General features: G+C 41.5%; 2 protein-coding genes across 2 annotated transcripts in view; one reads left to right on the top strand and one right to left on the bottom strand.

Annotated features, from left to right (window-relative positions):
* Positions 1–13591, top strand: part of LOC126389774 (myosin-9-like) — a 34406-nt gene extending 20815 nt beyond the window's left edge. Inside the window, exons 23-43 of the mRNA XM_050043643.1 lie at positions 856–987; positions 1113–1319; positions 1402–1539; positions 1690–1813; positions 2161–2332; positions 2482–2694; positions 4188–4332; positions 4428–4634; positions 4789–4893; positions 5046–5198; positions 6333–6581; positions 6800–7012; positions 7219–7431; positions 7591–7752; positions 8067–8195; positions 8507–8595; positions 8743–8866; positions 9095–9303; positions 9617–9725; positions 10503–10675; positions 12516–13591. Of these exons, the coding sequence (XP_049899600.1) occupies positions 856–987; positions 1113–1319; positions 1402–1539; positions 1690–1813; positions 2161–2332; positions 2482–2694; positions 4188–4332; positions 4428–4634; positions 4789–4893; positions 5046–5198; positions 6333–6581; positions 6800–7012; positions 7219–7431; positions 7591–7752; positions 8067–8195; positions 8507–8595; positions 8743–8866; positions 9095–9303; positions 9617–9725; positions 10503–10675; positions 12516–12624 (3375 nt within the window). The 3' untranslated portion in view covers positions 12625–13591. The remainder of the gene's footprint in view (positions 1–855; positions 988–1112; positions 1320–1401; positions 1540–1689; positions 1814–2160; positions 2333–2481; positions 2695–4187; positions 4333–4427; positions 4635–4788; positions 4894–5045; positions 5199–6332; positions 6582–6799; positions 7013–7218; positions 7432–7590; positions 7753–8066; positions 8196–8506; positions 8596–8742; positions 8867–9094; positions 9304–9616; positions 9726–10502; positions 10676–12515) is intronic.
* LOC126389773 (myosin-10) overlaps positions 1–14188 on the bottom strand; it is a 667776-nt gene that overhangs the window by 512716 nt on the left and 140872 nt on the right. The window lies entirely within an intron of this gene.

Raw genomic sequence — 14188 nt, 5'->3', positions numbered from 1 at the left:
GAGACAGGGAAACATTAATTGTTGGCTTTCAATATGAAACACAATAGACAAATGCTGAGGTAAGCACAACAAGTGGATTAGCGTGCGGGTCAATCACTATGACAAGCTATAGATAAGATGGTGGGATTAAAGACCCACCTGCTGGTTCCCAGTGCAGCAATCAGCTTTAACAGCTGGCCAGAGAGAGGGTTGTGCATAGGAAGGGGACGGTGTTGCTCCACAGTCGTATGGGACGTAAATGGAAACACATCCAACATGCTAACAGACATTCGATGGCAACACCCGGACATGTCGATCACTCGGACAAATTAACAAACCAGAGCCCTGCTACTTATTCCTGCTGCTTTCAACCTGTAGATGCAAAAACAGACTGGATAACACTGACGGCGCTGTAGGCATCACCCAGATGTGAATAGCACTGGCACCCTTCTATGATGTAGCCTATAATGTCATGACTAGACGCATAAACCTTTGTGCACTGGTGGTGGTTGATGAATGAAAGAAATTATACTTAATTTTGGGTGATAACCTGACATAGTTAATGTAAAATATTACGTGACATTGTAATGCATTACATTACTTTGTTACTGCTAAACTCTGATAAATTTGTGTTACTTTTGTAAGGCATTATCCCCAACACAGATTAGGAATGCCAAAGAAATACATTTTAATAAATACATTTAAATACAATTTTACTACTGAAAGTTTTTTTTTTTTTTTTTTTTTTTTTAACCAAGATTTCTGCTTACAGTCTGTCTTCAGTTTCTCTCACGTGTGCCATTTCAGCCACCCCAAGAAAGTCAAAACATCACTATCTATTAAAAACCTGGGGTTGATTTCTGTTGTTCCTTCCAGGTGAAGCCTCTGCTGCAAGTGACTCGGCAGGAGGAGGAGATGCTGGCCAAAGAAGAGGAGCTCGTCAAGGTGAAGGAGAGACAACTGCAGGCTGAGGAGCAAATTAAAGAATTTGAGACCAAGCAGCAACAGGTAGGAGTGGAGTGAGATCAATCTAGGCTCAGACTTATTTGAAATCTCCAAGTGGGTTAATTGCTGTTGGGTTAATTGAGATGTAACTATCCTTTCTCACTTTGACTTTTACTCCCCACTGCTAGCTGAATGCTGAGAAGTTAGCTCTTCAAGAGCAGCTCCAGGCAGAGACGGAGCTGTGCGCAGAGGCTGAGGAGATGAGGGCCCGTCTGGCTGCCAGGAAGCAGGAGCTGGAGGAGATCCTGCACGACCTGGAGTCTCGCCTGGAGGAGGAGGAAGAGAGGGTCGGCCAGCTGAGCACAGAGAGGAAAAAGATGCAGCAGAACATCACAGTCAGTAAAGTCCCGTGGGATACAGAATGTGAGATATGAGGAAACTTGATTAACATTGCAAATGTTTGTGTCGCTCCTCCAGGACCTGGAGCAGCAGCTGGATGAGGAGGAAGCAGCCAGACAGAAGCTCCAGATGGAGAAGGTCACCTCGGACGCCAAGATGAAGAAGCTGGAGGAGGACATCATGGTGCTGGATGACCAGAACAGCAAGCTCAACAAGGTCTCACACAGCGCATTAACCCCGTGGTCTTTAGCACTGATTTAAAATAGTGACGCTACATAAAAGAACATTTCAAAGTAGATAAAGAAAAAACGTTACACCTGAGACTGTAAATAATTTTTTTTCCTTGTATTCTTTTTTTGACCTCAGGAGAAGAAACAGATGGAGGAAAGGATCTCTGAGTTCACCACCAACTTGGCCGAGGAGGAAGAGAAGTCCAAGAGCCTGCAGAAACTCAAGAATAAACATGAAGCCATGATCACAGATTTGGAGGGTGGGTATCTCTATTTTAATTAATTATCATATTAACTCAACCTTTAAAATGAATTTTACTTTCTTCATTGAGTGAAATCAGATTTTAGTTGTTTTTGCAGAGCCAGGGAAGTGTCATGGAAAGGGAAAAAAACTAATTTGTGCACACAATAAATGCTCACAATTTGATATTGTTTTTGTCAGCCTCCAGTCGTCCAAACAAATCTTGCGCCCTCTGTGATGTTGATGGTCCAATTTCAGACCTGTAATGTGTCTTATTTGTTGGGGTGGCATGATGGTGACAGACAGAGCCTCAAATCGGATGTGCCGAGACATACAATTTGGATTTCTCCATCTTCTCACTCACAGATCGTCTAAGAAAAGAGGAGAAATTGCGTCAGGAGTTGGAGAAGAACCGTCGTAAACTTGAGGGAGACTCCACAGAGCTCCACGATCATATTGCAGAACTGGAGGCTCAGATCGCTGAACTCAAAGCTCAGCTGGCTAAGAAGGAGGAGGAGCTCCTTGCTGCACTGGCCAGGTTTAAGAAAAATAAATTCATTTTGAAAAGCATCACAAATGTCAAAAGATTGTGTGAATGTTGGGGGGCACAGAGGAAAACTGATTCAATAGGTTATTCATCACAAAGTACCTTGTCCCTCTCATCTCCTCTCTTGGTCTCACCTTCAGGATCGAGGAAGAGGCTGCAGCCAAGAATGCAGCCCAGAAGAAGATCAGGGAGCTGGAGGCTCAGATCTCTGAGCTGCAGGAGGATCTGGAGCTGGAGAGGCAGGCGCGCTCCAAGGCTGAGAAACAACGCAGGGACCTGGCAGAGGAGCTGGAGGCCCTTAAGACCGAGCTGGAAGACACTTTGGACACTACCGCAGCACAGCAGGAGCTGAGGTAACACTCAAACTTATGTTGTCTTGTTGCCAGAAAAAGAATTTTGTGCGTGTGATATTTGGCTGATAGACAGATCAAAGTGTTCATACAGAAGGCTCCGAGGGCAACACGATTGTGCAAAGATAGTATACTTTTTTTTTTTTTTTTGCACAATATCTTCATTAGGTTTTTTCCAAAGTAGTGCAAGACATACAAGAAAAATAAGGATAAAGGTTTAAAAAAAAAAAAGCAAATAAAAAGAGTGAGTAAAACAAGAGCAAAAACCGAACAGGGCGTACACTTCAAGCAATGACATACATTGTTGCATCACTAGTACTCTAAGTTCAAACACAAATTCTCAAGGAAGAGGTGAGTGGCCTATTATAGATCTTATCAATGATCAGGGTCCCCATTAAACTTAGTAAGATGGTCTAAAAATGGCTGCCAAGTCTGGTAGAACTTCTTAAGATTGTTCATCATGCTGTATCGAATTTTCTCCATGTGCAGTACAGAGGTAAGTTCTGTCAGCCATGTCTTGAAAACGGGTACAATTTCTGACTTCCAGTGCATCAAAATCAGTCTCTTTGCTATTATCATTCCATACATAATAGTTTTCTGGACAGGGAGGGTATGAGTCAACAAAGACAGAGAATAGCCACCTCTGGCTCGGGCTTGAACACACAATTATACATTTCAGAAAACCATTTGAACACTTTACTCCAGAAATCATGCAACTTTGGACACATCCAGAAAAGATGGACTAGGGAGCCATCAGCAGACTTACAGCGATCACATAAAGGAGAGATTGTAGGATAGATTCTATGTAACTTAGTTTTTGAGTAGTGAAGTCTATGCGTGACCTTAAATTGAATTAACTGATGTCTGACATTAATTGAACAGTATTGAATCCTGCTGAGGCTCTCCTCCCAAACATTATCATCAATCTGTAACGCCAACTCATCTTCCCAAGCTGTCTTTAAAGAGTGAGTGGAAAAATTCACTTGACCAGAAAATACCTCAACAAAATCAGAAATCAAATGTTTTGCATCAGGAGGGCTAAGCAAAAGTTTATAAACCTTGCTATCCTCAGGGAGAGACTCAAAATTAGGCACATTTAGGCGCACATAGTTCCTAATTTGTAGGTATCTAAAGAAGTGTGATGATGGAAGAGAAAACTTGTCTTTTACCTGAATGAAAGAGGCAAACTGTTTGTTAATGTACAGATCTTTTAAAATGACTATGCCTTTAAGCTTCCAACTGTAGAAAGTTGGGTCAGAGAATGAAGGGGGAAATGCATGGTTACAACACAATGGGCTATAAACAGAAGTGTCAGGCAACTTGCAGCATTTCTTAATTTGCTGCCATATTTTCAAGCAGTTGAGAATTATTCGGTTATTCACCGTGGTATTTACAGGCTGACCAGATAAAGATAGTATACATTTTGATTGTTTTTCTTCTTCCTCTCATGTCTCATTTTTTGTTTGTTCATTCACTTCCTCGTTCTGTCTCTCCAGGTCCAAGCGTGAAACAGAGGTCGCCCAACTGAAGAGAACTCTGGAAGAAGACGCCAAGGTCAACGAGCAGCAGATGGCTGAAATGAGACACAAACACAATCAGGCATTTGACGAGCTCAACGAACAGCTGGAACAGGCCAAGAGGGTAATGAGTTGGGGTGGTCAGAAATGAAAGATGCTCAGTGTTTAACAAAACATGTGAATGACACCAGTAACTCGTCCTGTGTGCTGCCCCTGCAGAACAAGGTGTCGGTGGAGAAAGCCAAGCAGGCCCTGGAGAGCGAGTGGAACGAGCTGCAGATTGAGATGCAGACTCTGACACAAAGCAAGTCAGACTCTGAACACCGTCGCAAAAAGGCCGAAAGCCAGGTTCAAGAACTGCAGGTCAAATTCGGAGAAAGTGAACGACAGAGGCAGGAGATGTCCGACAAGATGACTAAGATGCAGGTACAGTATGGACAGAGTGGTGGGTTACAGGGTGGAGGGACTGAGTGAATGGAAAGTAAAAGAAGAGTAGGTTTTTGAATGGAGGACAGTTTGTGAAGATATTTTTGTGAAGACATAGTGTCCATGATTTCTTTTCTATCTATCTGATGTCTAGTTGGAGCTAGACAACGTAAACAGCCTCCTGAGTGAAGCAGAGGGCAAGAACATCAAATCCAGCAAAGACCTTTCCTCTACAGAGTCTCAGCTGCAGGATACACAGGTAAAAAACACAGTACATGTTTATTTTGTTTGTTTTTGATCTCAAATAAATCTGAAACAAGTAGTCGAATAATCAAATGTTTAAAGCAGAAACTGAGCGGGGAAAAAAATGTGTTTGTTTTTCTGATGTTTTTTCCCTTCTCCTACGTCCAGGAGTTGCTTGAAGAGGAGACTCGCCAGAAGCTCGGCCTCTCCACCCGCCTGAGGCAGATGGAGGAAGAGCAGAACAACCTGCGGGAGATGCTGGAGGAAGAGGAAGAGAGCAAGAAGAATGTGGAGAAGCAGGTCTCCTCTCTGCAGGCCCAGGTCGGTGCACAGTGTCACGCTCTGTCTGTGAACTTCAAAAAGCCTTTTCTTCTTTTCTTTCTTGTTGCACATTTCAAAAGAGATTGAAGATGTTCTGTGTGTGACTTCCTCCCTACTGTAGCTGTCATTTACAATGTCCCCTAACTTGCTGACATCTCATTATTGTTTCATACCATTCCTTTTAATGAAACAGAAAAACAACAGACAACAGAAATAAGCTGATCACCTATGCACTCATATCAATACTATACTGATGGAAATACATGCCAGTTTATTCAGTGAAGGATCAGTAATCATCTCATGAGTTCACAACCCATTTTTCACAGGACTGCCAGAATTTATTGAGCCATAGATTTCAGTTTTTGTTGGCACAGGACAAATATCTAATAAAGGTGCTATTAGCAGCCAGCAAGAAAGCTGTAACATGAAAATGGTTATTGGTCAGATCTCCATCAAATTATCTGCAGCATATCCAAAATAGATTGTATTGAATGAACAATCAACTCTGTCACCAAAAATGTTCTATAATGCCTGTACTACCTCCTGGCAGTAGGACTGAATAGTCGAGCAGCTTCAAAATATGTGGAAATGGTCTGCAAGCTGTTGTCCACATTTTCTTTCCCATAAACCCTGTCTGTACACCTTTATACCTCGGGGCTTACAAAATATTTAATCAAATTTGTCAGCAGAGTTTTCTCCAAAGACCTGGTCTTTGGTGGAAGTTGATTGTACAGTGCACATATTAAGCCAATCTTCCTCCTAAATCACATTTCCAAATTCTTTCTCCTATTTTAATCTAACATCATTTGCTGAGTGGTTTTTAATAGATTGAATACTTGAGTATCATGTTTCAACAAGTTTCCTGTTATCCTTATTTTTATACATGTCAATTAAATTGGTATTACCGCTCTCCATAGATTCTATCTCAACATTAAAGTAAAAAATAAATAAAAATCAAATTTTGTGTGGAGTATGGAGTTTCAATGCAATAAATGGACTCTTTAAAACCAAACCTTCGTAGTGCCAGGAACAGATATTTCCAACAAACTGAGGCGAGCGCGTCCAGACTACTTACTATGGCTCTAATGTTCCCCTCGGTCCTTCTAATTCCCCGTCTTTTCTTTATGTCTTCAGCTGGCAGACCTAAAGAAGAAGCTGGAACAGGAGGCCCTGTCCCTGGAGGGGGCAGAGGAGGGCCGCAAGCGTGTCCAGAGGGAGTTGGAAAGGGCGACGCAGCAGCTGGACGAGAAGACTATAGCCTACGACAAACAGGACAAGACAAAATGCCGTTTACAGCAGGAGCTGGATGACCTCATGGTGGACCAGGACCACCTGAGGCAGTTCGTCTGCAACCTGGAGAGGAAGCAGAAGAAGTTTGACCAGGTATCATGACACCAGTGTGTTTTTACACATTCATGGAAAAAGTCACAAATATATAATATGTAAATCAACAATTATTTATTTCTGAAACAATGTTGGATCCACTGTTCATTTCACCACAAAACAGCACCTGTATTCGGCAGTATTCAGTTAAATTTTTACTGTGTGTATGTGTGTGATGTAGACCCCTAACAGTCTCTCCTGGGCTCTCTTCTCCCTAGATGCTGGCCGAAGAGAAAACAATTTCTACTCAGTATGCAGAGGAGCGCGACAAGGCCGAGGCTGAGGCCAGGGAGAAGGAAACGCGAGCACTGACACTGGCCCGCGATCTGGAGGCCATGACGGATCTCAAAGACGAGTTGGACCGGGCCAATAAGATGCTCAAAGCTGAGATGGATGACTTGGTCTCATCCAAGGATGATGTTGGCAAGAGTGTAAGAGAAAACACAGGCGTCTTTTGGGGTTGTTTGATTAAATCTGGTGTTGGTTTTACTAAATATGTTAAGCCTGGTCACATTTCTGTGATGTGTTATCAAAGCAATTAAAGATCACATCTTTACTCTAGCAGTTAAAATGAGAGAGTGTTGCACACTGTCTTAAAAACACTAAATTTGCAACAAGGCAACTTCCTTGTCTGCAGGTTCATGAGCTGGAGAGGTCAAAGCGTGCCATGGAGCAGCAGCTGGAGGAGATGAGGGTTCAGCTGGAGGAGCTGGAGGATGAGCTCCAGGCCACGGAGGACGCCAAACTGCGTCTGGAGGTCAACATGCAGGCCATGAAGGCGCAGTTTGACCGAGACCTGCAGGCTAGAGACGAGCAGGGTGAGGAGAGGAGGAAACAGCTGGTTAAACAGGTACGAAAGAAAAGACTAGGTTAACGTTTTTCACCAAGCTTTGCACAGTTGTAGATTTATATTCAGTTTTTGCATACAGTTGTGTGCAAGAAAATGCTGACTTATAGTTTGAGTGACTAAAAAACAAATTGAAATTGGTGTTATTTTCCTCTGCTTCAGGTGCGTGAGATGGAGATCGAGCTTGAAGATGAACGCAGGCAGCGTACTCAGGCCCTCTCTTCCAAGAAGAAACTGGAGATGGACCTGTCGGAGCTCGAACTCCAGATTGATGCTGCCAACAAGGGCCGCGATGAGGCGCTCAAACAGCTGAAGAAACTCCAGGTAAAATAGGCATCCATGCGCACACACACACAAGCAAAACAAAGTGAGACTGGCTTTTCTGGGTGATCCATAATTAAAACAGTAGTTTGTTTCCATACATGTTAATTTCTGTCAAAGACAAATAAAAACAAATAATTGGAGCCTCATATCACTTCCACATTAGTTGGCATTCAGTTATATACAGTATGATCACAAAATGACTATTTCGTCCTTTAAGCATCTCGTTGTTTTATTACATTGACAAACATGGTCATTGCATCACACAATGACGGGTGTCTAACCGCAGTGCTGCTGTCTGCACGTCTCCTCTTCAGGCCATAATGAAAGATCTGCAGAGAGAGGTGGACGAGCTGCGTTTGTCCAGAGACGAAGCCGTCAACGGGGCCAAGGAGACCGAGAGGAAGCTCAAGGCGTTGGAGGCAGACACCCTGCACATACAGGAGGTACGAAAGTAATAACGGGAAAACAACAACAACTCAAAGAAACACCTGACTGGACACGGAGAATTGGACAGTAAACAGAAATGGACAGTTTCTTAGTTTTATAGACTCTACTCAGAATAAACATAAAACTAGCATCTAATCATGAGGAAAAACTCATCTTTGAGCTTCTCTGACTTAAAACGGGCAGTAGCTGTTTGATGACAATCAACAGACATAATTTCCTAGAATTACCACATTGTGTGTGTCCCAACAGCCTCTGCAGTATCAGGCTTTGAAGTACCTAATATATTTGTGTCTTGTGCTTCCTCCAGGATCTGGCCACTGCAGAGAGACTCAAGAGACAGGCTCAGACCGAGAGAGATGAACTGCAGGATGAGATTAACAGCAGCAACACCAAGAAGTATGAACCAAGAGATAGTATTTCAGTTAACTTAAGATGCACCCATACATTAAGATAAACATGTATCTAAATTGCACAGCAACAAAGGAAATCTACAAGTTTGTCTCTGTACCTAAACTGGCGCCCGTCTTTCTCGCTTGTTTCCAGCTCTCAGCTGGCAGATGAGAAGAGGAGGCTGGAGGCTCGTATCACCCAGCTGGAGGAGGAACTGGAGGAAGAGCAGCTCAACACCGAGATGGCCAACGATCGTCTGAAGAGAAATACACTGCAGGTACGGAGACACGGCATCTCACGTGTTGATCGTATCAGCTGATCGTTGTACCTTTTTGTTTGTAAGTAGGAGGAAATATTTTGTATTCAGCGTGGAGGAAGGAGTGTGTTTACATTTCTGGCATCAGTAATAACACCACGGCTGAACAGATAATGATAAGAGAACTTTTTTTTTTTATCGGGACAAAGTCTTGAACAGTTTCTCTCCACTGTTTGTTTATGACATTAGACCGAACAGCTGACCTCAGAGTTGGGTGCAGAGCGCAGCAACTCCCAGCGGCTGGAGGGGGCTCGTTCCCAGCTGGATCGCCAGAACAAGGAGCTGAAACTGAAGCTGCAGGAGCTTGAGTCAACCATCAAGTCCAAGTATAAGTCCTCCATCACCACCCTGGAGGCCAAGATCGCTCAGCTGGAGGAACAGCTCGACATCGAGTCAAAGTGAGTGCCAGTGCGGTGGACACCTTGAAATACTTTTTTTGACTGGTTTACCAACTGACCACAATAGTTATAGAAGAAAATTGAACTTTTTTATGGTGTTATGACAGCTCCATTTCTGCCTCTCTATTTGATAGTAGCTGTAATTGTTTGGTTAGATTTCTGTTTTTAATTTTTTAATGTTACAAATCCTAACAGTTTCATTAAGTGTTTGTGTATTTCTGATTCAGTAAAGACAGATGTATATACAGTTAATAGATAAAGTCCTGAGACTGTGTCCTGACTCCTCTTCATTTGCTTTTCCTACTCATCTCAGGGAGCGCCAGCAGGCCTCCAGGCTGGCCAGGCGGACAGAGAAGAAGCTGAAGGAGGTGATGCTACAGGTTGACGATGAGAGACGCAACGCTGAGCAATACAAAGACCAGGTAAACCTCATCACTGATCTCCTTTTTTTACGTTTAATTTACTAGGCCTAGTTGTTAAGACATAATCTGATGAAATTTTGGCTATAGGATTGGATCAGACGTTGAAAATGGGTTGTTCAAATGAGGAAACAAAGGATTCTGAAATCAGATCAGATCATGTAATCTAGTTTTGGTTTTGAAGTTGATCAAACCTTCAGTATGCGTTCTTCAGAACGTTAGGATTGGGTTCCTTTTGATTACAAAAATTGAATTATCCTGATCCCAGCAAAAGGGCAGATTTCAGCAATAAAAACTTTTTAAATTTGTCAAATATAATACATCTATTAATATTTTGCACCACTTTTAACTGTTACAGTGATAAAGCAGCTAAAGTAGCCAGTGGGCTACATATTAAGCATTTCACTACAGTATAGTTAATAAATTTTGTCCCCCTTGTAATTATTCCCCAAAAAAGCTGTCAAAATTAAACAAATTATTTAACTTAAGTTTAATTTTTCACTTTATATTAATTACAGTGACACAGTTAAACCATCTGTCTATCAAATGCATTCCCGATGCTGTCAGTAATCTTTAAAAGTTTGTATCTGGATCAGGGCGATTCGATCCGATGTTGCTTTGAAAAAACTGGCACAAAAGTAAAATGGATCAGCTGATCCTGGACAGCAAAACATTTGGATCCGTTCCAGATGAATTTTTTTTTTTTAAGTGAGTTTGATCCTGACTTGTTTATCTGCTTGTATTGTTTTTGGCACTAAGTGACCCCCCTCTTCTCTGCAGGCGGAGAAGACAAACAGCCGCATGCGTCAGCTGAAGCGTCAGCTGGAGGAGGCAGAGGAGGAGGTAACGCGAGCCAACGCCTACCGTAGAAAGCTGCAGAGGGAGCTGGACGATGCCGCTGAGTCAGCAGACGCTATGAACCGTGAAGTCAGTTCTCTGAAGAGCAAGCTCAGGTAGAGGATTCTTACATTTGTTTCCAAGGGGCCCTCCCCTGACTGCATAAGAGTTTTCATCTCACAGTGGAAAGTCATAGGGGAACTATGTCAATCTTCAACTGAATATCAGTTTACTGGTCATGAGACTAATACTCAAACTGTGAAAACATGTGAAATGTCTTCTGTGGCTCTGGAGGAACTTGTCAAGTCCATGACATGGCTACATTGAAGACTCAACAGATGCTGACCATTACTGGTTTGTAATGTGCCACAGGGATCTGATCTACAAACATAAATTAAGTCAGTCATCTATTTATGTATTTATTTTACACCAGGTGCACGCAGCCCTTTACCGGAAAATGGGTCATAAAGTGTACATTTTTATGCCTCCACGCCGGTGATAGCCATGGCCAAAAGCATCATGTTTTCAGGTTGTCTGTCTGTCCCATTATTGTAAATGCGATATCTCATGAAAGTTTTGAGGGAATTTCTTCAGATTCGGCACAAACGTCCACTTGCACGATGTGCTGATTAGAATTTGGTGGTCAAAAGTCAAGGTCACTGTGACTTTCGTTTCAATCTTGTGAATGCAATATCTCAAAAAGGACTTGAGAATTTCCTCAGATTTTGTGCAAACATCCATTTTTTTTAAAAACTAAACTTCTGATCTACATGAAATGACTTCATAATAACACCAGCAGCAAGTTAATGAAATACCCTTATTTCAAAAAAGTATCTGTCAGATTATTATTATTGTCTTTTATAAGTAAGTTAGCCATCCTATAATTTGACTTCTTTGTATGAATCAGGGGGTCTTGATCACCCTGTCTGCACTTACTTTGCCAGCACCAGCTGGTGGTTGCTTAGTAACTTACTTACTTACTTACATAGCCGACTGTATTCTGTAGATGTTAATTTAACCATATTACACAAACTCTGTGGAAAAAGTTGACGTTTCACCGCATGGTGCTGGGTCCAAAAACTGAAGAAACAATTCTACATACAAGGCTCCCACGGTCATGGAAAACCTGGAAAAGTCATGAAATTTCAAATTCAAATTTTCCAGGCCTGGAATAGTCATGGAATTAGTAAAAAATCATTGAAAGTTTTGGAAAAGTCATGGAATTTTGTTGTATGTAATGAAATTGCTACAGTAATCTTCCATGGATAACCTTCTACGTAACATAACAGCAAAGCTGACAATGTAACGTAGCCCTAATATGTACTGATGTTTGACATCTTTTACCATCACATAAATTTCTCCCATTTTCTCCCCACGTTGTCTCTCTCCCTTCATGTTTGCCAGCTAGCTGAAGTTATGTTTGATTAGCGTTTGAATCTGAAAAATGACGGGCAAGTGGGGCAAGAAAAAAAATATTATGGGTCCTTGAATAGTCATAGAAAAGTTTTGAAATTTTGTCCATGTGTGGGAACCTTGCCCATGATCCCAATTATATCTTCAGTGTGGCCAAAGCATGAGAAAATAACCTGAGTGATGTAAGCAGGTGTGAGCATGTTACTGAGTAGCAGGAGGCACCTTGTATGGTATCCTTGGCCACCAGTGTGTGAATGTGACTTGTAGTCTAAAAGTGATTTGAGTGGTCTGAAGACCAGAAAGGCGCTATACAAGTGCAGTCCATTTACTGTTAAGTTTCTGAAATGTCTGTTTACAAGTCTGTGGGAGTATTATTGCATAGTTAAAAAAAGTGTGATAAATTGCCTCAATTGTCACTTTTTTGGCTTTGATTTTGATTATACACTCAATTTTCTCTTTTATACATTAATGATACTGCATGCCTCATCTTTTCTACTTGTGTGCAGTATCAGACTGTGTTCTAACTATTTATTTGTTTTAAAGGCGTGGGGATTTGCCTTTCAATATGCGGCGTATCACGAAAAGCTCCGGCCTGGACAGTGATGAGGACATGGACGTGAAGACTGAAGCACCTGAGCCTGCAGCTGAGTGAACAGAAGAGAGCCAAGAGGGAGATAATACAATGACCACAGTCAATATGCAGATATAGTAAAACATTAGCCATGCAAACTATCAAGTTTTTGAGAGGATTTTAGCCTTGTATCCCTCTTTATGTTCATCTTATAGCCTTATTGTGACTTTGCATACAATACATTTATATTTGGCCAAATAACAGTTTTCATCTCAGTGAATGCCAAGTGGTGTTTTTCTAAGGTTTTACACGAACTTTCATTGGTCTGTTTTTCTATGTAATGGGTATATCATAAAATATTGTGCTTGTAACAAGCCATTGCAATTTCTCAAGTTTTTATTGTGCTCAAAAGGTTTATGTGCTGATACTGTACTACTATTTTTGGGAGAAACACTGGACATTTTATGCTTGTTTTGCACACAGATACAGGTCTTTTAAGAGTTTTGACACGGTTACAAGCTGTGGTTCACATTTACTGGTGTCAGTATCAATCTGTTTCTGTACTGTATGCTTTTCCTTTCACTGTGTCATCCTTCCATGTTATTACCTCAACCAATTTTGCACAATGCCAACAGAGACAAAACAAACACGAGAATGGAAACTGTTCAGTGCATCAGAGGTGATGTCGTCCAAAAGGAGCAACGTTGGTGAAAATGTTGGTACAAGTTTTGTACCATCATCTATGATAGTCTGGTTGATGTATCATGTTTCACTGGTTTTACACTTTGATTGTTGGTGGTGGGTCATCATGTAGTAGCTCTCACTGTACTATGTTTTGCGCTATGCTTTGCACAGCAGAGGGGGGGTTGTATTAGCACATTAGCCTCTGAATGTTTTCATGCATATTTTAGATTGACTATAGGATACCCTAACAATGTTGTCAAAGACTTATCAAAGAAAGTCCATGTCAGACTGATGCCAATATTTTAAGGCTAATCTATATTTTATCAAATGCCTGAAATGCAATAAATTGACAAAATCAAATGCATTTGACTTCTTTGTGTCCTGTGTGAGTTAACTCAGTTTGAAAAGTTATTGGCTTAAAGATTAGGTTTGTGTTTTTTAATGCCTCTGCGCTGACTTTAGCCGTGTTTGAAGATAATGTTTTCAGGTTGTCCATCTTTCCCATTCTTGTGAACATATCTGAAGAGCACCATGAGAGAATTTCTTCAAATTTGGCACAAACGTCCACTTAGACACAACAAAGAACTGATTAGATTTTGGCCACCAAAGGTCATGGCCACTGTGGCCTTTTCTCATTCTTGTGAACACAATATCTCAAGAACACTTTAAGGGAATTTTTTTCAAACTTGGCACAAACGTTATTTGGTCTCAAAACTCATAACTTCACATTTAAAATGATGCTGCTGCCATGAGCAAGAGCTGAAACTAAATTCGTTGGGTAGTCCTCAAGTCTCAGCAAGCATCCTATTAACAATGGGTGTTTTTGAAGTGTAAAACGTATTAACCTTATAGTCTGAGGCTGCACATTCTACTGCAGCCAGTCATTTCTTGAGTCTGAATACAGCTCTCCATATGCATTCATCTGTAATTAAAACCTACACCTATGTGCTCTTTTACTGAT

Source organism: Epinephelus moara, chromosome 5 (genome assembly GCF_006386435.1).
Source record: "Epinephelus moara isolate mb chromosome 5, YSFRI_EMoa_1.0, whole genome shotgun sequence".
Taxonomy (NCBI): domain Eukaryota; kingdom Metazoa; phylum Chordata; class Actinopteri; order Perciformes; family Serranidae; genus Epinephelus; species Epinephelus moara.
This window is presented reverse-complemented; position numbering and strand designations above follow the sequence as displayed.